The sequence below is a fragment of the Rhinoraja longicauda genome, chromosome 25, assembly GCF_053455715.1.
Source record: "Rhinoraja longicauda isolate Sanriku21f chromosome 25, sRhiLon1.1, whole genome shotgun sequence".
NCBI classification, from domain to species: Eukaryota; Metazoa; Chordata; class Chondrichthyes; order Rajiformes; family Arhynchobatidae; genus Rhinoraja; species Rhinoraja longicauda.
The window spans coordinates 9,470,929-9,495,781 of record NC_135977.1 but is presented as its reverse complement, the minus strand read 5'-3'; the positions used below and the strand labels follow the sequence as shown (position 1 = coordinate 9,495,781).

At 43.2% G+C, this 24,853-nt stretch overlaps 2 protein-coding genes across 3 annotated transcripts in view; one reads left to right on the top strand and one right to left on the bottom strand.

Annotated features, from left to right (window-relative positions):
* Positions 1–252: 252 nt before the first annotated feature.
* Positions 253–9,828, bottom strand: coq5 (coenzyme Q5, methyltransferase). Its single transcript, XM_078421328.1, has 7 exons — positions 9,628–9,828; positions 8,583–8,732; positions 5,821–6,048; positions 5,618–5,724; positions 4,098–4,186; positions 3,429–3,540; positions 253–2,821 (listed from the first exon to the last, which is right to left on the bottom strand). The coding sequence occupies exons 1-7, from the start codon at positions 9,809–9,811 to the stop codon at positions 2,720–2,722; spliced, it is 972 nt and encodes a 323-aa protein (XP_078277454.1). The 5' UTR covers positions 9,812–9,828; the 3' UTR covers positions 253–2,719.
* A 1,410-nt stretch (positions 9,829–11,238) lies between these two features.
* The window catches only part of rnf10 (ring finger protein 10), a 37,363-nt gene continuing 23,748 nt past the window's right edge, over positions 11,239–24,853 (top strand). For both annotated transcript variants that reach the window (XM_078421066.1, XM_078421064.1), the window contains exons 1-4: positions 11,239–11,690; positions 20,622–20,812; positions 21,376–21,584; positions 24,188–24,278. In XM_078421066.1, the coding sequence (XP_078277192.1) occupies positions 11,597–11,690; positions 20,622–20,812; positions 21,376–21,584; positions 24,188–24,278 (585 nt within the window). In that variant the 5' untranslated portion in view covers positions 11,239–11,596. The remainder of the gene's footprint in view (positions 11,691–20,621; positions 20,813–21,375; positions 21,585–24,187; positions 24,279–24,853) is intronic.

Below are 24,853 nucleotides of genomic sequence, written 5' to 3'. Positions count from 1 at the left end.
CTTCTTTATCCCTCAACATTCTGAAATTCAGAATGCGCCTGCAATCTATCATTAAGAGATTGTTGAGGCATACTTTAACCAATTTGAAAACTTTTCAATCGTGGCTGTCATGGTTTTAAATAATTTTTATATTTTGCCATTCAGATGTTTAGCAGTCATCATGTAAACAATTGTGTATCATATTGATTGTATCTCCATAAAAACCTTTGATTAAGGAAGACGCTGAATATAGAAAACCTCTTGTTTAACAAATTTAATTGGTAGAAAGTTTAATAAAATTGCTAATATATTTGCAAATATTACACTTAAATATTGATATCATTCCTCACAAAGAACAGGGTCAAAGTTGACAATCTGTCACAAAGATTGTGCTAGAGAATGATTTGAGACTATGTCAAACCTGCAAATATCTGCTGCTGCTGGGGTATTAATGGGAGGATTACCAAATTGGCCACAAGAATTTTCTGCATTGCATGCACAAAAACAGATTAAGCTATTTCACACACGAGACAATTCTAAATTCCATTTTATAAAACTATAATTTCATGAAAACGAGCATATCAGAATGCAAGTTACACTGCAAATTAAATGGATTCTGCAAATAATTTGTCAATCTGTTTTCAAGTATGATGTAATGAGATGTTTGATTGCAATACTAATTGGTGAAAATAAACTAATTGTGGAGTCCATTTTGTTTGGACCATGAAGAAAATGATAATGTTCATTGCATATGGCGTTATTAAATCTGAAAACTATTCACCACTGAGCATTAAAATATCAAGTCCTCAGTCAGAAGTTGTACTTTACTCAGACCGTGTGTAATTTTAAGACAACAATATTTCAGATCTACACAGAGGGTGAGGAATAGCAGCAGCCATTTCAAAAACAGAGTTCGAGGTACAACAAATCAACTGGGAAACTGCTTTCTAGTGAGAAAATGAGTACTTTTGACATATTCTCCAAAATTTAGAAGTGATCTCAAATGAAATGCAAAAGTGCTCAGAGCAATTAGGCCATGGGATTTCTCCTAAAGTAGCATAATTTCTCGCAAAGTAGCAAAGGCACATAATTTCAACAGGTTAAACAATGAGAATTCTAATTTGGCCATACAAAATGGACCTCGGATCGTCAATGTGTAGGAAGGAACTGCAGATGCTGGTTTATATCAAAGATAGACACAAAAATCTGGAGTAACTCAGAGGGTCAGGCAGCACCTCTGGAGAAAAAGGATAGGTGCTATTTCAGGTCGGACCCTTCCGACTTGGAAATGTCACCTATTATCTTTCTCCCGAGATACTGTCTGACCCGCTGAGTCACTCCAGCATTTTGTGTTATCTCAGGTCGTCAATGGTGGTAGTGTCTTGAAATGGAGTAGAGAATGAACAAAAGTGGGGAGCTTATGGATTTGCATCCACACCAAACACACTCAGGATCCATCTTTGGTTTTCAATTACATGCCATCTCCAGGTAATATACTTTGCAGACATGGTCAACCTCTACATGCATGCTCATGACACCATCTGCCTGTTTAAAACAAACCCTCATCAAACCATTGGACTGGACCTCCATCGGATGGTGAGGGAACCAGTGTTGATCCAAGTCTCTGCAGATAAGACAGTCCACAATAAAATTAGTTATATGATGAGAAACTCCGGATTCATTTTGTGATGAATTATTCAATCATGAATCATGGAACTTTGACTTTGGACAGATAAATCAGCATCACACAATACATCTATGGGACATCTATTAGCAGCATCAGAAGCACTCAGACGATCAACAGTTGAGTTTGGAGAGAGGGGCAAGTAAGATAGCAAAAGAGATCTCACACCATTCCAAGAACGTACCCAAGTCATTAAAATAAAATCAAAACATTCCCTACCAAGAAATTGTATAAATATTTTCCGTCAATACTACAAGACAAATACCTTGTATACATTGTCATGAAAGATGCTATTTGAATAAAAGCGCACACACACAGGTTTGACTAAATTTAAAAGGAGCGACTGACCCATTATCATTGCTAGTTATACCACCAAGGTTGGTTTTGTAAATTATAACTAAGTTTTGTGTTAAGGGCAGTCTCCTTCTTAAGACGTGTGGAAATCAAGACGATCCTCCATCGTCTCAGACTAATTCAGGTTAAACTGTGTTAATAAGAATCTTGGTGTCTTAATTTGATTGTATAATTTAGGATGCCAGATGTGGACAAAACAAAATGATAGATACTTGCTTTGACAGATCCTGAAGGCATTAATAAACAACTTTAAGATGTACTTGTGCAAAATAAACGTGTCGTGTGGCCAATATACAACTTTTAAATTGCTGGAATCCTCGATATTAAAATGTTTCTGAACTTGGATGTCAATTTTAATAGCAATCTGACTGTTTCCAAAGCTTGGGACTCTGTGTCAAATGTCTCTTCATGCCTCAGGCATTTTGAACTGATTACTGGTACTACTTCAATGATACCAGAAAGCACATCCTCACAGAGGAAAACCTCAAACCCTAGAGCAGATAACATGTACCTGCACCATTAGAGTACAAAACAAGGGGAGTACAATTAAACTATGTTGCAGTATAACCTCGTTGGATATTACCACCAATTGTGTGACTACTTATAGATAATTATCTCACTGAAACTTATCTATAACTATTTCTGCACCAAGCAGTGTGCTATGTAAAGGTGCATCTTGATTTTCTTTCAGTCACTTCAAATTCAGAGCTTAAATCCCGAGTGAACAGCCACAATCCCCATGGTCAAGTTCTTGTATTCCACCTTGTAAAATCCAGCGTCCTCAATCATTGCTTTGAACTCCTCCTGGAAATGAAAAGATGCAAGTGAAAGCAATCCCAGTGTCTCAAATCACATTCGCTTTAGTTCCTGTTAAAGGAAAAATAAAACGCACATCCAGTTACAAATGTTAGCTGGTGACACAGTAGCTGCAAGACATGCAAGAAAATTGTTCAGTGTTAATGAAGACGACAAAAAAGTGCCAGATGTGTCGAGTAATCATTGGTTTTATGATGTATTGCAAAACTGGAAAGGAAATTTTGAGAGTATTTCAGGATGAAGTGAGTCAGAGTACAGAAACAGGCCAAAAGCCTTCTTCACCCCCCGTACCAAGTCTATGTGTCATTTTCACACATGGCACTAGCAAAAAATGAGAGATATTAGGAAAACATTGCACTTGTTTTGTTAGATTACCTGTGATGCCACTTTCAGGAACCATGCACTCCTAGATCCCCGTGTTCGACAACACTCTCCAGAGCCCAGCTGTTCACTGTGAGGTCCTGCCCTGGTTTGTCTTCTCAAATGCTACACCTTGCACTTATCTGAATTAAACTCCATTAGCCATTCCTTGGCCCACTTGCCCAGCTAATCAAGATGTCATAGCCGTTAAAAAAAAATTAAATGGTAACATTACCTGATCAGGAAAACGCTGGATACTTTCTACCAAGTACTGGTAGGATTTCCAGTCAGCAGCAATGACTTCACCTAATACAGGAATCACTTGAAAACTGTACAAATTGTAAAGCCTGGGCAAAAGAAAACAGGTACAATCACAAAGTTAATTAAGTTCCAAAATCAAAAAGTACAACATCTGAAAAATGATGGAATCCAGGATTGTCCTGGTGATGCAAATGCTATTAATATAGTCTTGAAAATGGGGTGGGGGGGGGACATGAATGAGGGCCGTAAAGAGTCAAAACAAATACTGGAACTGAGTTACAGAACAGACAGAGCTAGAAGTACTCAGCAGATCAGGTAGTATCTCTGAAGAGAGGAAACAAGAGTTAGTTGCATCTAAAACTGACCAGTTCTGACTTAAACCTGAAGGCCCATTGATCTCAAAATTAAGGCGGAAACACAAGAATGTGTTCTTGGAAAAGATCCCGATCCAAAACGTCACCTATCCACATCCTCGAGAGATTCTGCCTGACCTGCTGAGTTACTCCAGCAACTCTGCTTCTCCTTCCACAAATGCTGGCAGACCGTTCAGTAGATCCAGCACAGATTTCTAGCAGTGAAAGTTATGCAGTTCATTTTTCTGCAGTTGTTTTCTCCTTCATTAATACTGATATGCTATAACTACCTGGAAACGATTGGATTCTGTACTTTGCTGAATTCTAAACAGAGGAACCTTCCACCCGGTTTCAAAACCCGATAGGCCTCCTGCAACACCTGATGATGGAAAAACATTGAGTGTTAGATGTCCCTCTGTGGACACTGCTACATTATTGGGTTGGGATGAAAGAGCTTGGAGACATTGTTTCCAAAGGAAGAAATAAACATATTGGCCCACATGCATTGCATTTCACCCTCTCGACCCAAAATGGCGGCGCTGCCATAGCAGCTGCGGCTTACCTGCGGTCCATTTGTCTTTGTGTTTTGTTGTTTTTCTGTGTCTTAATTGTCGATGTGATGTCGTGTTTTTGTGTTTGTGTACTATGTGTGGGTATGGGGGGGAGGGGGGGAACTGTAAAATTGTAAATATGTGTCCCTTCCGAACGGAGACCTGACCTTTGTTTTCTGGGTCGGGTCTCCGTTCCTGCTGCGGCCTACCATCGGCCCAACTCTTGGAGCTGGCGGCCTCCAGGGCTCCGGTTCGCAGAGCCCGCGGACCGGACTCACCATCAGCGGAGCCGGCCGTCTTCGGAGGCTGCGGGAGCGGCTGCGACTCGCCTTAGGCTCGGACCGCGTGAATGCCGACATCAGGAGCTCCGGCAGCGGCAGCGTGTTCGCCCGCCCCGGATCGCGGGGCTTGGGTCGCGGACATTTCACCGTCCGGCGCGGCCTAAAATAGGCCGCGGGATTTTTCTCTGCTGGGCGGGGGCTTCAATGTCGGGGCCGCCCCGACCGCCCCGACGTGCAGCAACAGCGGCAGCGTGTTCGCCCGCCCCGGATCGCGGGGCTTGGGTCGGCCTGCTGCGGACCGTCCAGCGGCCTGCAACCACAACAACCTGACCGCGGGAGAAGAGGGCAGGGGAAGGGAAAAGACATTGTGGCCTTCCATCACAGTGAGGAGAGGACTGGAGGAGACTCACTGTGATGGATGTTTCTTTTTTTGCGTGTTTTTGGGGTTGTGTAATTTGCCTATTTTAATGCTTTATTGTGTAATCTGCCTATTTTAATGCTTTTATTGTTGGACTGTGGGTGACAGATAAAGCTATCTTGAATCTCTCGCATTTCATGTGGAGAGGATGTTTCCACTAATGGGAGAGTCTCGGACCAGAGGTCATTGCCTCAGAATTAAAGGATGTTCCATTAGGAAGGAGATGAGGTGGATCTTCTTTAGTTAGAGGGTGGAATTCATTGCCACAGAAGTTAATGGATATTTTTTAAGACAGGGATAGATAGATTCTTGATTAGTACAGGTGTCAGGCGTTTTGGAGAGAAGGAGGGAGAGATAGATCAGCCATGGTTGAATGGTAGAGCAGACTTGCTGGGCTGAATGGCCTAATTCTGCTCCTATCACCTATGAACTCATATCTCCAAAATAGTATGCAATATTTTCATTGATTGGATTGAGGAATGAATATATGGGGCAAAGGGAAGTTTTCACCTCAGATATGATCACAACTCAGTCACAGTTGATCCTCTGCAGGTACTCACATGATCAATGTGCGTAACATTTCTAATTCCAAAGGCAATTGTATAAACGTCAAACTTGTCATCATCAAATGGTAGCTCCTCAGCATTTCCTACAACCCAGGACAAGCCTGCAAGCAACAAACAACCAGAGAACAAGAAAGAGCATTCAGACACAATATCAAAATTGTCAATATCAAAAAAAGGGGCAGATTTAAGTAGATTACCTTCAGTATAGTTCAACCGTTCTGCCTTTTGCTTTCCAACCTTTAACATTTCCTTGTTAACATCACAGATTACCGCCATTGATTCCAAATCTGAGTTAGATTCCATCTGCTGTTCATAAGCATCGTTGATTTGTTGCCATGAAGGACTCTGGTAAAGTTTCATTGCTTGCCGATTCTGTCTTTCCTGCTGTGATTTTACATAATCTATAAACCTGAAGGCGATATCTCCTGAAGAAATACAAAGCAATTTTAGATCTCCTGAAATCTTCCTTATGCTTAAACTGCAAAGGACAGTCTAATTGAGGTAATTCAGGCCCCAAAAATTGTCAAATTTAATCTTCAAACCATGCAGGGTTAAATGAACCACACCACAGTAATAAGGTCACAGCAAGGTAACTGGATAAGGATTGTTAAATATCAGCCATTCCTGACTGCTCTGAACTGATGTGCTTTCAGCAAAGCAGACTGATGTGGGTTCGTCAGCGATGTACCCGGACTAAAAAGCTTCCTGGTACTCTTCAGGTTCATACATGAAGAAAACAGATAAGGAAAAGCAGTTGACTCAATGAGAAACAGCTCTTCTTAAAGATCCAACCGAACAGTTCTTCAGAAAGAGTCAGCCCAACAGCAAATCTGATTACCCAAGTATATTTTCAATTCATAAATTACCTTACTGAGGAGAGTGATGAGATGCTTTCATACTACTGTAGAATTTAACATCAATTAACCAACGTAACTAGTTAAACCAATTGTCAATAAGAATGTAAGATATCATAGGAATGCAAACAGTTCCACTAGTGGGAGAGTCTAGAACCAGAGGCCAAAGCCTCAGAATAAAAGGACGCACCTTTAGAAAGGAGATAAGGAGGTATTTCTTTAGTCAGAGGGTGGTGAGTCAGTGGAATTCATTGCCACAGATGGCCGCGGAGGCCAGGTCAATGGATATTTTTACGCGGGATATTGACAGATTTTTGATTAGTACGGGTGTCAGGGATTATGGGGAGAAGGCAGCAGAATGGGGTTGAGAGGGAAAGATAGATCAGCCAACTAATAAAGTTACTTGAACCCAATCTAAAGTTGTACGTAATTTTCATTTAACATCATTTACGTCGCATTTATTAATTTCTCTTCCTAATATGCTGACTCTTGCAAGAGAACTAGTCCTCAGGGTTCCGTCGCTTTTCAATACCTCACTATTCTTCATGGAGCATGCCAAGAAGCTTCTTACCCTGGTGACAATCATCAATAAAAATAGCTAGAATCCTGGTCTAACAGTTTCAAAGTGGGCTATAGATCACAGGACCGAAACTGATATTATTTGAAAACACCATTGCCAGCTACAGTCAAGCTGCCTTGGGGGGAAAAGAAAAACACAAAATAAACGTGTTTACACAAAAAAAACCACGAAACATATAAGATTATTAAGGGGTTGGACACGTTAGAGGCAGGAAACATGTTCCCAATGTTGGGAGAGTCCAGAACCAGGGGCCACAGTTTGAGAATAAGGGGTGGGCCATTTAGAACGGAGATGAGGAAAAACTTTTTCAGTCAGAGAGTTGTAAATCTGTGAAATTCTCTGCCTCAGAAGGCAGTGGAGGCCGGTTCTCTGAATGCATGCAAGAGAGAGCTAGATAGAGCTCTTAAGGATAGCGGAGTCCGGGGGTATGGGGAGAAGGCAGGAACGGGGTACTGATTGAGAATGATCAGCCATGATCACATTGAATGGTGGTGCTGGCTCGAAGGGCGAATGGCCTACTCCTGCACCTATTGTCTATTGTTATTATGTTTTGAGTCAATATAGTGAAGGTGGTTTGATGCCCCTCAGCTGGCCTGAGATGTTGGCTGGACAAAATTGGAGCAACTATAGAATAGCCATCGCTGATCTCAGTTGACTGCAGTTTATTTGCGATGGAGGAATGGGAAGAGAAAAAATACTTTGTCCTAAATAGTATCCCCTGCTGAAATTGAAGACCTCAGAAGAAGGCATGGTAGAGCTCAGAAAATATTATTGTATAAGGTTAAGTCCATGAAACTATTATAAATTGGACAAGGCACTGGAGAGTGAAGAATAATTGCAAAATCATGCAAAAGGAAAAGACAAAAAGGAAAAATGTTTCCGATAATTCTTGCAAGTAACATGCATTCCCTCTGACTTTAGACTTTAGAGATACAACGTGGAAACAGGCCCTTAGGCCCATTGAGTCCACGCCGACCAACAATCACCCCCTTATGCTAACACGAGGGACAATTTACAGAAGCCAATTAACCTACAAACCTGCATGTCTTTGGAATGTGGGATGAAAACAGAGCACCCGGAAAATACCCCACGTGGTCACAGGGAGAATGTACAAACACTGTACAGACAGCACCTGTAGTCAGCAGTAAACCTGGGTCTCTGGTGCTGTATGGCAGCATCTCCATTGCTGTGCCACTGTGCCGCCCTCTGCACCTACATAATAGGTAGTATCAAAATTCTAATAAAATACAATACATTGCACACTTTCTCCATAACAGTGTGAGTTTCCCCCAGTGCTGTAGTTTCCACTGATAATACAAAGATGCACTGCAAATTAAGATACTAATTAGATAACAAGTTATCTGAAAATAAACTATGAATCACCTCCACAGGGCACTTCACAGATAATTGCCAACAACTTGGGAGAAGGGGGAAAACAACCAACAACCTGGTCAAGACATGCAGGACCTTCAAATTACAATAATACAATAGGGACATTCGGCAAAGTTCAGAGTAATTACGGTACCTGTCCCTCCAGCTACATCAAGTAATTTGGTTCCCGGTAATGGGTTCATTGTGTGAAGAAGTATGTCTTTCCACAACCTGTGAATGCCAAAGCTCATGGCGTCGTTCATTACATCATATTTTTCAGCAACATTTTCAAATACTTTGTAAACTGTAAATAAAACAAATTTCATAATGAAGGTCATATCTGGTAGCCTTACTAACCCTCTTTCCCCCTATAGCCTCAAAAAGACTAAACTTGCATGTATATGCAAGAAATGCGACAAACTGCTCAGTGAAGTAAGCTTCGCTGTTAAAGTTGGGAGCCATTATACATAAAATGATGTTCCCAAATGTTAATTAAATGTATAATTTAACATATTTTGGTGGTAATGGCACAGGAAGCAATAGAAAGTAACGCACCCAAATACCCAGTCCGTTGGGAAGACATTTACTGAAGAAGGAGGACATCTCAAATGACCTAGAATGCCTCCTCTTGAGAGCAGATGCGGCAGGGGAAAGTACCTAGAGAGGGGATTGATTGGGTGGAAAGGCATGAGTGAACCAAGGAATTGCAGAAGGAACGCTCTCTGCAAAAAGCAGACTGGAGTGGAAATGTGATTCACAGTTGGATTGCGTGGAGGGGGTGACAGAAATGTCAGACGATGATGTGTTGGATCCCCCCTATTGTCGTGGACGGATCCCTCACTCGCGTCTTCTCTGTGTCCCGTAGTTGCTTTCGCTCCACCCATTGCATCCACCCAGTGTCTGGATCCGCTGAAAACGAGCCTCCTAATTTGGCTAACGGAACTGACATTAATTAAGAGTTTGGTCTCTACCCGAAAGGTCACCCATTCCTTCTCTCCCCAGATGCTGCCTGACCCGCTGAGTTACTCCAGCACTTTTTGTCTATCTGACATTAATCACCAACCACATTAACTGACATTACCACCGAAGCCCGTACTGACATCGCAAGGTTGGGAAGGGCAGCACTGGTTCATGTTATCTCCCGGTCTCAAGGAAGGACCAGCCCGCTGCGCTGGGGCCCGAACCCCCCCCACTCGCACCTCTCTCTGCTTTTTCCGATTCGGCCACAGTCTCGAATCCGAAATGCGTCTGTTTTTGCTCGGCGTTGCCCGAATGAGCCCTGAACAAGACGCGCGGTGCGAGATTCCGCCGGTGAACAAGGAAAGCACCAGTGCCGACCCGAGCGTCCGCTGCGACCAACCGCAGCAACCTGCAGGCCGCCATCTTACTGCTGACCCCGACCCGGGACACCGTGATTCCGCTTCCGGGAGTGCTGGAGTAACTCAGTGGGTCAGGCAGCATCTCTGGAGAGAAGGAATGGGTGACATAGAAACATAGGTGCAGGAGTAGGCCATTCGGCCCTTCGAGCCAGCACCACCATTCAATATGTAGTGTAAGAAAATAACTGCAGATGCTGGTACAAATCGAAATTATTCTGTCTTAAAACTGTTACAATTTGTTTCGTTGGGTTGCTGTTGTTTAAACTAACTAAATTATTGCATCGTATGGGAGGCGCATCCCCAATCTCGTTGTACCCCTGTACAATGACAATAAAGATATATTGTATTGTATTTATTTCACAAAATGCTGGAGTAACTCAGCAGGTCAGGCAGCATCTCAGGAGAGAAGGAATGGGTGACATAGAAAAACAGGCGCAGGAGTAGGCCATTCGGCACCGCCATTCAATATGATCATGGTTGATCATCTAAAATCAGTACCCCGTTCCTGTTTTTTCCCCATATTCCTTGATTCCTTTAGCCCCTAGAACTCTCTCTTGAAAACGTTCGTTTTCGAATTCCAATCCCAATTTAAACTAATTCCAGTACCGGCTCCTGACCAGATAACACAACTCTGGTTGGAGTACAATCCAAGAGGGAGCTAGATAGAGCTCTTAAGGATAGCGGAGTCAGGGGGTATGGGAAGAAGGCAGGAACGGGGTACTTATTGTGAATGATTAGCCATGACCACGTTGAATGGTGCTGCTGGTTCGAAGGGCCGAATGGCCTACTCGTGCACCTATTGTCTATTGTCAATCAAATCTTGGCCACGATTGCACACTATTTGCACACAGAGTTCTGCAAACCAAAGCAGACACACAAAAGTGACTTCACACTTCAGGTCAGAAACGTCACCTGTTGATGCCCACCAGAGATGAAATCTGAAGAAGGGTCTCGACCCGAAACGTCACCTATTCCTTTTCTCCAGAGTGATGCTGACTGTTCTGCTGAGTTACTCCAGCTTTTTGTGTCGACCTCCAGAGATGTTGCCTGACCCGCTGAGCTAGGTTTATTATTATTGTGCAGGTGAAAACGCTTTTTTGTTTTGGCTCGCTGTCCAATCAGTTTCGCAACCCCAGCATCTGCAAGCCCCCGCCCCCTCTTTGTGTTCGTTCACAAAATGCTGGGAGTAACTCAGCAGGTCAGGCAGCATCTCAGGAGTGAAGGAATGGGTGACGTTTCGGGTCGAGACCCTTCTTCAGACTGATCTCTTGCTGCTCCCCCTCTGTGATGCTCTCTCGCTGCTCCCCCCTTTGTGTTCGTGATTGGTAGGGAGAGGGAGGGGAAAGACTACATCTCCCAGCATGCCTCAACCCGGAGGCGCAAAGGGCGCAGGCGCGGGTTTGCCGAGACTATATAAGGGGTGCGCATCCGCCTTGTGGGCGCTTGTTGGCGACTCGTCGCCATCGCTGTGAGGGGTCGTGTCGGGACGGTCGAGCCGCCTGCCTACCTACCTGCTTCAGGAGCGCGGGGTGGGGGTCACCTGAAGCCACTGGACTCCGTCTACTAACCTCCAAGGGCTTGTTCGGAGCCCAGTTCGTCCCCCACCCCACCCTTCCAACTCCGTTTCCCTCTACGCCCCGCTCCTTGTTTATTTTCGCCATTTTCCAGACTGGTCACGATGCAGAGGTCGCCATGATGAAGATTGAAGTCAGGCCCAGTAACGCGATGCGCTGTGGAAAATCGGTTGGCACAACCAGCCAGGTCGTTCCCATTGAGCTGTCGGAAGCTGATGCTGGAAGACCCAGATATGGAAAAGAAGTCTGCGCGATCCGCCTCGGCAGGGCCCAACAAGGCGCCGCCCCCGGACAGTAAAACCAAACAAGGTAGAGGCCGGCCGCACTTGCCCCTCCCCTCCCCATCCCTCATCTTCCTTCCCAGCCCTGCAGATGTTTACATGGAAGATAGACACAAAGTGCTGGAACAACACACACCGCGGGTCAGGCAGCATCTCTGGGGAAAAAGACCAGGTGATGTTTCTGGTCGAGACAATTCTTCAGACCGAGAGTCGGAGGAGATGGAAACGAATGATATACTAAGACAGTGTGTGATGTCGAGAGATAAAGACCGATACAGAGAGATATAAAGACGGCGATTTAGAGATATAAAGGTTATGATTTGGAGATATAAAGACTATGATTTAGAGATATAAAGATGGTGATATTTAGATAGATAGATAGATAGTGATAGATACATATATATCGAGGCGATATAGGGGGTGGTGTAGAGAGATAGATGGTGACCCATGTTAAATGACAGACCCGACCATCACCGTGCCGCCACTCGCCAGGATTGTTTATGATGCCACCTGAATCACAAGGTTGTGCTTTCAAATCCCACCGTCGACACTTGAATGCAACGTCTTGGCTAAATCTGTGGTGTAGTACAACGGGAGCGCTATCCGGCTGCTTTTAAACGTCAAATTAAATTGAGTCACTTGGGTGAGCACACAACATACTTGATGACGAGCAGTTCGTTCTGTTAGCTGTTTGGGCCATTGTTTCTGCATCAGTTTCAAATCCAGTTCGTAGAGTAAATAGCCTACTTTCTAGTCGGGCTGCATTGTTTGATTTTTCTGCTGTATCTTATTTGTTTCAAATCAAGTGGCTTGGGCTGAATTTGTGTTTAGATTTGGAAAGGTCTAGACGACCCAGGGCAGTACTGATTAAGTGGAAACGTTTCAAATTTACATCTTTCGGTCTTGGCCAACTTGTATCGAAAAGATTGGTTTGGGAGAGTGAATGCACTCTGGTGCAGTTAAATATAAAATTGTCACTGACCCATTAGGAAACTGATTTACTGGGTTGAAGTATGAAAACACTGGTTATATGACTGACAAACCATCTGTTTTTGCACTTGTCACTTTGAGCTTTCAGTTATTGCTATAGATTTATTATTGTCATGTGTACTGAGATAAAGTGAAAAGGTTTGTTTGCATCCTTTTGGGCATATACCATAAAGGAGTGCAATTGTACCGTGCAAGAGTAAAACAGATGGTCCAAAAGAGAATGGAAACAGGGCAGAATGTAGTGTTGCATCTACAATATAGAGGGACAAATATAGCAGATAAATAAAAAGCACAAAGACTGCAACAAGGTGGATTGTGAGATTAGGAATTTATCATTAGGATATGAGTGGTCGGCTCGAGTTTCTAAAAGCAGGGAAGAAGTGGAGGTACATGCATCCAAGCATTTGTATCTTCTGCCTGATGGGAGAGGAAAGAAAAGGGGGAGACTTGGGTATCTTCGCAACTTTCCAGAGACAGGGTGAAATTGTAAACACACGGAACTGCAGATGTTGGTTTCGAAAAAAAGACACAAAATGATGGAATGGCTCAGGCCGCATCTCTGGAGAAAATGGATAGGCGATGTAGTTGTTTAAGATCTGGGCCACTGGGGTGGTGTCATCTGTAAACTTGTAAATGAAGTTACAACAGGATTTAGCCATTCAGTTGAGTACATAGGGAGTATAGTAAGGAGCTGAGAAAGCATTCTTGCATGGAACTGGTGTTGAGAATTGTCATGGAGGATGCTTTGTTGTCTCTCCTCACTCAAGGTGCTGTGTGGGCCATGGAGTCAAGGTACAGTTGCAGAGATATGCTGAGTCTAAGTGTAGGGGTTTGGAGAGAGTTTGGTTGGAATTATAGTGTTGAGGCTGGAGAAACAGTCAATAAATAAGAGTTTGAATTGTGTGCCCTTGTTATCCAGTTGTTCCAGGGATTAGGTTTAGATTTTTTTAGATTTAGAGATACAGTGCAGAAACAGGCTCTTCGGCCCACCGGGTCCGTGCCGTCCAGCGACCCCCGCACACTAACACTATCCTACACCCACTAGGGACAATTTTTACATTTGCCCAGCCAATTAACCTACATACCTGTACATCTTTGGAGCGTGGGAGGAAACCGAATATCTCGGAGAAAACCCACGCAGGTCATGGGGAGAACGTACAAACTCCGTACAGACGGCGCCCATAGTCAGGATTGAACCTGAGCCTCCGACGCTGCATTCGCTGTAAGGCAGCAACTCTACCGCTGCGCCATCGTGCCGCTCGTTTAGAGTGGTGTCTGCTGTGGACCTGTTACAGCAATAGGCAGATTGCAGTGGATCGAGGCTGTCTGAAACACTCTCGAAGTACTTCATGATAGTGGATGTCTGAGCCACTTGACACTGGTCAGTAAGGCGCTTTTCATTGCTTTTGTTTGGCACCACAATGATGATGGTCATCTGAAAAGGGCTTTTCAGTGAGAGGTGTCAGAGATGGTCTTAATCAATTAGAAGCCAGGGTGGAACTTTGAAGTTGACAATTTCTGCAAGGGTGCAGGATGCATCCTCAATACAGTTGTCTATGTAGCAGCGAAAGAGTTATGGAGTGGTGCCGGGGTATGTTGTTAATGTTGAACATAGCTAACGAAAAGACAGGTATAGTTGGGGCCGATGAATGGCGGCGCTGCCCGAGCAGCTGCGGCTTACCTGCGGTCCGTTTGTCTTTGTGTTTTTTTATCTTAATTGTAGTGTTTAGATGTGATGTGTTTTTTGTGGTTGTGTACTATGTGTGGGGGGGGGACAGACTAAAATTGTCTCTTCCGAACGGAGACCCGACCTTTGTTTTCTGGGTTGTGTCTCCATTCCCGCTGCGGCCTACCACCGGCCAAACACCTGGAGCTGGCGGCCTCTAGCTGGGACCACTTGGGGCTCTGGTTCGCAGAGCCCGTGGATCAAACTCACCAACTGCGGAGCTGGCTGTCTTCGGAGGCTGCGGGAACGGCTGCGACTCGCCTTCGGAGGCTTCGGTGCAGGCTGCATGGACGTCGGAAGCTCACAGCCCCCTGGGTGGGGGCCGACATCGGGAGCTCCAGCAGCGGCAGCGTCTTCGCCTGCCCCGGATCGCGGGGCTTGGGTCGGCCCACCGTGGACCTTTCACCGTCCGGCGCGGCCTGAAATAGGCCGCGGGATTTTCTCCGCCTGGCAGGGGCTTCAATGTCGGGAGCCACGACCGCCCCGACCTGCAGCGGCAGCATCTTCGCCCGCCCTGAATTGCGGGGCTTGGGTCGGCCCGCTGCGGACCTTTCACCGTCCGGCGTGGCCTGGAACGTGGCAACTACAACAGCCTGACCGCAGGAGAAGATGGCGGGGGAAGAGAAAAGACATTCTGGCCTTCCATCACAGTGAGGAGGGAACTGGAGGAGACTCACTGTGATGGATGTTTCTTTTTTTGTTTTGTGTTGGTTTGTGGTTGTGTGTAATTGCTTATTTTATTGCCTTTATTGTTGGACTGGGTGACGAAATCTCGTCCAAAAGACTTTTTTTTTTTTGGATGACAATAAAGGTAATTCTGATTCTAAATTTGATTTGAAGTGAGGAATCAAAGGTGAAGTTGCTGAGGGAAAGACAAGTTCCACCAGGTGGAGGAAGGTAAATGTGTTGGGTCTCCATTCTAGGAAGAAACGGGGCATTGCAACCTTCCTGATCGGGAATGGAGGCGCAACTAAATTGGATATCTATGTAAAGATGAGCCGATGGGAGCAAAGGGATTGATTAGAAGTTGTTGAAGTGATGGAGAGAGTGTGAGGTGTCCGGACTATAGGTGCAGAAGGACTGAACAAGAGGAGGGACAAGGTAGATCAGTATGACACTTAATTTTTTAATACATTTTCCCAGTTTTGATAAAGTCATTGACCTGAGACATTAAGTTGGATTTTGTGAGAAAATGCTTCAGTTCTGAGGGGAACTACTACAATTTCCTTGCATTGGTGCCACGTGACAGGATTTGTACAATTGGCCCTGATTGCTGTGGAGGATTGGTCAATCCTGAGCAGCAGGTTGATGTTGGGAATCTGTCCAATGTAAATTTGAATGTTTTGTAGGTCATTAGCAAGCACAATCAGTGCTGGCAGAAAATCTGAGCCAATGTTAATTTCTACATGGAGATTGCCAAATACAGTGTAATTCCAGCATTTTATGTATTCTATTTAATTTCCAGTATTTGACTCGTATGCCACGTATCTGCTACTTTGGTCCTCTATTTGTCTTTTGCATATGTGGCCGCAAAGATGTTGTTGGGTTTTTGTGATGGGAGCAACTGTTCTATATTTTAGGCAAAGTTAAGCATGTGCATAAATGGGATATTTGTTAATCATTTGGGGCCAAAATTAGCCATCACCATGTTTGTGACCAATTGCAATGTATGATTTCAACTTTGAAATTCATGCTGCCATTTGGTACTCTACTTTGAATCCCGAATTATTAGATTTCATGAAACTCAAATTATTTATATAGATGGCTTTTGAGGTAGATAGTTCTGATAATTGTCATTGTTTGAAAAAAAAATTGGACTATTTTTAAGTGGCTGATTGTTTATCATGAAATATTTGCTTTCTGATTCTAGACTTGTCCATGAGAGGAAATATCGTTCACCATTTATGTGTCAAGTCCTTTGAGAATTTTACTTGTGTTGGAGATCACTTTTCAGTCTTCCAAACTCGAGATGATTGGCCCAGTCTGCTCAATCTTTCAACCAAAGACAACTTCATTCTGGGGATCAGTCTAGTGATCTTTTTCTGCATCATCTCTAAGGTTAACCTTCTTTAGAGACTGAAACCAATGCTTCCGTTGTACAGTCCATTAAACCGTGTACAGTTACAGCTAAGCTTCACCACTTTTGGACATCATCCATCTTGCATTCATTTAGTTTGCCTTTCCAATGAGTCATAGTCATACAGTGTGTAAACGGGCTCTTTGGCCAACTTGCCCATGCCAACCAATATGACCCATCTACACCAGTCCATCTGCCTGCATTTGGCCCTCTAAACCCATCCTGTCCATGTACCTGTCCAAAAGTTTTAAAAGTTGTGATAGTACCTACCTCAGCTACATCTTCCAGAAGCTTGTTCTATATACCTACCACCCTTTGTGGTTTAAAAAAACGTTCCCCCTCTGGTTCCTATTAAATCTTTCCCCCCCCTCACTTTAAACCTATGTCCTCTGGTTCTTGATACCTTTCTATTCTGTTACATGTTTGACTTTTATGGCAACTTTTTTGTTTGAGGATCTTGGATCTTAAAAGATTTAGTCACCACAGCACCCTGGCTCCGTTCTAATTTTGCTACTACTGATCTGAAGAATGCGCAGGATCCTGAACAGCCATCACCTCTTGAACATTACACAGCACTGACCTCTGCAAGTATGATGGGTTCATAAGTCAGAGGAGCAGAATTGGGACATTTGGCACATTGAGACCACTCTACTATTCAATCATGGCTGATCTATTTTTTCCTCTCAACCCTATTCTCCTGCCTTCTCCCCATAACCTTTTGACACCCTTGCCAATAACCCTATTAATCAAAATAAAGCTTTGCTCTGTATCCTGCTGTGCAGTTCCTGCCAACGAGGGCAACCTTTCAGTTCTGTTGTTACACCACAGTAGTCACATTTATATTGTCTATATCTTTTCAAGACTGCCACCATCAAGACTTGCTTTCCCATGCACCTTTTGTCAACATTGACATATTACACAAGATTCCTTGAGCCATTATTATAGATTGTATATAGCTGATGCCTCAGCAATGTACAGGGAATAGAGGGATATGGATTACGAGCAGATATGCAAGATAAGAGTTGATCTTGTTTGCCAGAAACATTGTGTGCCGAAGGCCCTGTTCATGTGCTGTACTGGTCTTTGCACCATCATACAGATGAACAGCCTGAAAGTGACCCCATTACCATTCTTTTCTGCATCACAGCACCTCATGAGAGGAATAGATTGGGTCGATGCACAGAATCTTTTGCCCAGAGTAGGTGAGTCGAAGACCAGAGGATATAGGTTCAAGGTGAAGCGGAAATTATTTAATAGGAATCTGAGGGGTAACTTTTTCACATAGAGGATGGTGGGGGTATAGAACGAACTGCCAGAGGAGATAGTTGAGGCAGGGACCACCCAACGTTGAAGAAACAGTTAGACAGGTACATGGATAGGGCAGATTTGGAGGGATGTGGGCCAAACATGGGTAGGTGGGACTAGTGTAAATGGGACATGTTGGCAGGTGTGGGCAAGTTGGGCCAAAGGGCCTGTTCCCACGCTGTGTTACTCTTGGTATGACACCAGTGTCCTCCATACAATCTTGGCCTTCAGCACCGTCTCTTGGAGTTGGCATGTTCTAGTGGAGTTGCCTAGTTTTCCTTCAGTATCTCAAAGACGTAGATTGATCAATCAGTCACTTTAAATTGGCTGTCGGTGAATGATAAGGTCACGAGGAGCTGGTGAGAATGGGAAGAATACTTGCTTGGAAAATTACAGTCTCGTGGTTGTATGAAAGTATAGTAATGTGGATTCACCAGAAAATTCACCTCTTATCCTGCTAATTATAATCAGAAAGAGCTCTTAATAAATTTGTTAAACTTTCTCTTCTAAAGCAATCTTCACTCTGCTTCATTGTATTACCGTGTTCTCATTGTATTGTACTCATTGTCCGGCAGAATCCTCAAGAATGAATGCCGATGTTTTTAGGTGGTCTGTTGCGCCTGTCGGCTTCCTGCTTCCTTTGTTGCCTTCCAATAGCTGTATTATATTTGCTGTTTTCTAATCTATTCGGATCTTTCAATAAACTTTAAAGTAAAAATTGAACAATACATCTATATTTCTGCAGCCACCTCATTTAAAAGCTAATATATGGGGGACTGTTTCAGTCTTTATTTCCATTACTTTGGCTGGTATTTTCAATTGTTTGTTTCCTCTTTTACTGATTGTATTTCTGCCAATTTTGGTAATTTTTTATTTTCTATTGTGAAAATTGATCAAAATACAGTAATTTCCTAATTCTCCAGTTTTAGGTTTCATGCCTCTTCAAAATACTTCAAAAACCTTAACTGATTTTCTATTTCTTGCTAGTATAGAATGTTGGCCATCCAGCAACTTTTCAGTTCTCAATGGGTTCTGAAAGTTCTCCCAATTCATAGACAAATAGCACAAAATTCTCCCCTCTCCTTCCCCTGCCCCACAGGATAAGCACCGTGGAGTTTCAGGCCAACCTGCACACTATAGTTCTCTTGATTGCATTCCTACACCGACTCCCTGTTGAGTACAAGAAATTGTGCTCATGCAATATATCATTTGAGGAATCCGAATGGTTTCTGTAGAAATTGCTGTTCAGCTAACGATGCATAATTAAATATAGATGGAGTTTTCCATTTTTTGTCACAAAACTACTTTAGAAAAGTTTTGAATATAGAAATCCAGTTCCATTGTACTCTTACTGTAATGTTTAAATGGCCATAGGCTTGTGACAGGTAAACCTGGAAATGATGCTTGCTATCCTTTGTTGCTCTTTGACTTTTGGCCAGTACTTTTAATTTAAAAAACTATCTTATTCTCCTTACCAGCTTTATAATAAAACCTCAACGGCCTTAATATTTTCTTCAGCAGTTGTACTTATTCATAATTTCTTAAGTGATTCAGAGAGTACAGTGCTGAAAGATTTGTGCAGACAGCATTTACATGTAAGATTTGGGCACTTAATAGACAATAGATGCAGGAGTAGGCCATTCGGCCCATTGAGCCAGCACCACCATTCAATGTGATCATGGCTGATCATTCTCAATCAGTACCCCGTTCCTGCCTTCTCCCCATACCCCCTGACTCCGCTATCCTTAAGAGCTCTATCTAGCTCTCTTGAATGCATTCAGAGAATTGGCCTCCACTGCCTTCTGAGGCAGAGAATTCCACAGATTTACAACACTCTGACTGAAAAGGTTTTTCCTCATCCCTGTTCAAAATGGTCTACCCCTTATTCTTAAACTGTGGCCCCTGGTTCTGGACTCCCCCAACATTGGGAACATGTTTCCTGCCTCTAACGTGTCCAACCCCTTAATAATCTTATGTTTTGATAAGATCCCCTCTCATCCTTCTAAATTCCAGTGTATACAAGCCTAGTCGCTCCAGTCTTTCAACATATGACAGTCCCGCCATTCCGGGAATTAACCTAGTAAACCTACGTTGCACGCCCTCAATAGCAAGAATATCCTTCCTGAAATTTGGAGACCAAAACTGCGCACAGTACTCCAGGTGCGGTCTCACTAGGGCCCTGTACAACTGCAGAAGGAACTCTTTGCTCCTATACTCAACTCCTTGTTATGAAGGCCAACATTCCATTGGCTTTCTTCACTGCCTGCTGTACCTGCATGCTTCCTTTCAGTGACTGATGCACTAGGACACCCAGATCTCGTATGTCCCCTTTTCCTAACTTGACACCATTCAGATAATACTCTGCCTTCCTATTCTTACCACCAAAGTGGATAACCTCACACTTATCCACATTAAACTGCATCTGTCATGCATCCACCCACTCACATAACCTGTCCAAGTCACCCTACAACCTCATAGCATCTACCTCACAGTTCACACTACCACCCAGCTTTGTATCATCTGCAAATCTGCTAATGGTACTTTTAATCCCTTCATCCAAGTCATTAATGTATATTGTAAATAGCTGCGGTCCCAGCACCGTGCCTTGCAGCACCCCACTAGTCACTGCCTAGTGTCACTAAACTAAAGGGACCCATTTATCCCCACTCTTTGCTTTCTGTCTGTCAACCAATTTTCTATCCATGTCACTACCCTAGCCCCTGTGCTCTAAGTAGCTTATACCAATTTTTAGCAGCAACTGAATACTTTGAGCAATTTGCCTGGGTAGCAATATCCTGTCAGTCAGGTTGAAAGTTCTATCCGTGAGGATAAAAATGAACATACGTTTAAATTTTTTTCAGATGGTAAATGTGGAAATGGATCAAAACGCTACAACAGAAAACGAGACCCGGCTTTTCCCAAAAATGAAAATGTGTGCAACCAGACCAGGCGCTCCATTCCACAGAAAAGCAAAGCTTTTGACAAGAGACCCCCTGCACGTGGTGCCAACAAGTCCTTTAGCACTTCTGGTAATGGTGGTAGACGGGAGGAGGTAAGATTATCTATTCGCACTTGGATTTAGTTAATAAAGATGTATGATGCAGTGCAGGGAGTAGTTAATATTTTCTCCAAGATCCATTAGCAGAACAAATTATTAACTGCTTTTTACGTTGGTATTTTATCCCAAATAATCCTGAAGAGAAAATATTTGAAGCTTGAGTTTGAAATATAGTGTAAGACTTATTGGAGCACCTAACATATTCAGAAATGGTTCGTCACCCCCTTAAGCTAATTTAGCTGATGCATGGCTGTGAGTGACTATTATGATTTTGAGCTCTTCTCTGTCCATTCATCACCATGAAAGTGTAATAATTTATGCTGTGCTGAGGGGCTGTAAGAAGATGACAGTTTTTCTTTAGTTGCACAGTGTTGATTTACATAGCTGTTGGATGAAGATTTGGTGCAACTCGTGAGTGCTGCCCAAGAGCAGCAACTACTCTACTGATGGACCAAGCACAATTCTTGAGGGCAGTGCACGATAACGTATTAAGTTTGGAGTGTAGCGGAGAGAGTGTTTTATTGGAATCTAAAGGACTGCTACTCTTCTATTTGCAGGTAGCAGAGGTGCAAAGGGCAGAGTTCAGCTCTGCCCAGTTTACTGGTCCTAAGAAGATAAGCCTAAACCATTTGTTAAATTTTACATTTGAACCTCGTGGCCAGTCAGGATCACATTATGATGGCAGTTGTCATGGACGCTGGGGTAAAAGGAACAGGTGGGGACATAAACATAAGCCATTCAACAAGGAGCAGTTTCTGCAAGCCAAGTAAGTGGAGCCAAATGAATTCACTGACCTAAATTTGTTCATTTTGATTTGAATAATTGTGTTTTCAATTCCAAATTCACTACTTTTCTGGATATTTGACAAAGAATGTGAACATGCGTCTTGGTTTATTTTGGGCGGTTTCAAAACTTTTTTGTTTCAGTTGCGCTAACAAGTGAAACATTGTCTCGCATTTGGCACACTAGTTCGCCCTAGTTCTATGATTCCACTTTCGCATCCACTCCCTACACATTAGGGGCAATTAACTTACAAACCACACGTCTTTGGGGTGTGGGAGGAAACCGGAGCACTCAGATGAAACGCATGTGGTTACAGGGAGAATCTCATAGGCAGCACCCCAGGTCGGGATCGAACCCGTGACTCTGGTGCTATGAGGTATCAGCTCTGTCAGCTCTGAGAGGAATGGGTGATGTTTCGGGTCGAGACCCTTCTTCAGATTGATGGTCTTAAAAATCTGTCCTCAGCAGAGGCCAGGCCATTATTCCCCTCCGCCCCCATCTCAACCAGTCCTAAAATCAACAAACACTACCAGCTGCTCTGCTGTGCTGCCTCATCAACATTGTTGATTTGCATAGCAATTGATGTTATGAATTTATTTAGTAGATTAAAACCGCGTGCACTCTGCCACACATGGCACACTTTGGCGCAGCAGGATTGTTCCATTATCTCGGCCAGCTGCTTTCTTTTTTGAGTGAAGGTATAACAAAAAAAATTTGAATGTTGTAGATTAATGACGGAGGTGCCTTGCTCTAAAGGATGTTGATTAGTTGGACTGGAATGCAAATCTATTTTCTGGTTTTGTGTGACTAGAATTTGAAGTTTTGCTTTGGGTTGGCTTTTGTTTCGCTTGTTCCTCCATTGTAGGAACTGGATAAAATATGAAGGGTGTGGATCACAAAAGGGTGTAAATCAATTGGATAATGGTATAAGGGATTTAACTCTTAATATTGTGTGGGAATGTTGGGGAAGTAATTTGTAAAATGCATTAAAGGGGATTTTCTGAAGCAGGGTGTAGAGTCCCATGAGGGAGGGGTGTTTTTTTTCACCTTTTGTGGGGGGATAATGGTGGGGAATGTGATTGCAGTTTCTGTGGGGAACAGTGACCATAGACTGGCAAGATTCAGGTAGTCATTGAAAAAGATACTGCTTCTCAAGGTAGGCCCTAAACTATGAAAATGCAGATTTCAACAATGTAAGACAGGATGATTGGATGTACCTGGTCGAGGGGAAAACCACATCTGATATGTGGGAAGTGTTTAAGTGAGCTAGTACAAGTTCAGAATCGCATGACCCGATAAGGGTAAGAGGCGAAGATGGTAAATTTAGGGAACTTTGATTAATGAAGGATATTGAAGACGTGAACAAGCAAAAGAAGCATGCCTGTACGGGAAATTAGCATTGGACAAGTTACTTAAGATTATAAGGAATGTAGGGGGACAATTGAGGAAAGATTTCAGTCTGTCGACTGAGTTTGAAGATGAGACAAAAATTGGTGGGGTCATGAAACGCGAAGAAGGCTGACAATGGTTGTAACAGTCAGCCAAAAACTTAGGTGGAACAATGGGAGATGGAATTTAATCTAGATAAGTGTGAGGCAGTACACTTTAGGCCACCAACTTCTTGAGATATTTGGAATAATGGCAGGGATCTTTGCAGCATTAATTTACAGCAAAACTGGTTTCCTGAAAGTGGGAATGCAGGTGGATAGGGTAGTGCAAAAAATCATTTGGTATGTTTGTCCATGTGGGGTAAGGCATTGAGAAGAAGAGTTGGGCTGTCACATTCCAGTTGGGCAAATCATTGATAAGGCTGCATCCTATTATTGTGTACAGTTATGGCTGCCATGTTGCAGGAAAGATGATAATGTAGAGAATGTAGGAGAGATTTGCTAGGATGTTGCCTGGGAATGCTGTCATTGTTTGGGAAGATTGGATATGCTAGGTTTGTTCTCATTGGAGTGGGAAACTGAGTGATGGTGTCCATATTTGGAAAATTATGAGGGATATAAATAGGATAGATAAACAGACGTTTTTGCAAGACAGGGAGTCTAGAACTCGAGGGGCACAGGATTCATGTGAAAGAAGTTTAAAGGAGATCTGAAGGGAAAGCTGTTCTGCACAGAAGGTCATGAATATCTGGGATATTACCACCTTGAATAAGGATTGGAAAAGATACTTGGATCGGATGGGCGTAGAGAGATGCAGACCCGATGTGGATAATTGGAGTGATTGTAGATTGGCATCGTGGTTGGCATGGATGCGGGGGCTGATAGTGCTGTTTCTGAGCTGTACGTTTCTGATTCGATGAAAACGCAATGGAAATTTGTTCGCAAGAGTTTTTTAATAGATATCTGGGGTGCAAAATTCATTAAAGCTAGCTCTTTACTGATCCTTCAAAATAATTGTTACTTTATACTGCTGATGTTCCATTAAGGTCTATCTTTGTATCTAAATAGTATGCCTAATGTTTAACAGACGTCAGGACTATAGACGATTACAAACTAAGACAAATGTTAATTATCTGTTCTAATGTCTAATTTAAACTAATGGGTTTTATTGGTTAATTGCCCATCTTTTCTATTCAAGCTGTCAGTTTGTGGTTTCCGAGGAGCAGGACTACAGTATTCACTTTGCTGACCCAGATACTTTGGTGAACTGGGACTTCGTGCAGCAAGTGGTAAGCATTTTTGTATTTTGGATATTGGGGATGACTCTCAATATCCCTGAGTGGATTTGGAATAAAATGGTCAGTGTCAGAACCTTGTTGGAACTATTTGTGATGCTTCGGAAAAGTCCCTTGGATTGTAAGTGGGCTTGACCCTAAACAGGGTGGAGGTACAGAGGGATCTTAGGATCCAAGTCCCTAACTCCCTGAAAGTAGCAGCACAAGTAGATAGTGGTAAAGAAGGCACATATGGATGCTTGCCTTCATTGAGTACAAGAGTCAGGATGCTGTTTTTTTTGGACCGATTAGTGCTGTTTGGAGTATTGCATGCAGTTCTGGTTGCACCATTACAAGGAGGACTTGGAAGCTTTAAAACGGTTGTACAGGAGATTTACCAGAATTATGTCTGGTTTAGAGGATTTTAGCTACAGGGATGTTGGACAGACTTGGACTGTTTTCTTTGCAAAATTGGATGTTGTGGAGATGTATAGATGTTAGAGATGTATAAAATTATGAGAATCATAGATACGGTAGACAGTCAGAATCTATTTGCGGATGGAAATATCAAGTAGAGGGCATAGCTTTAT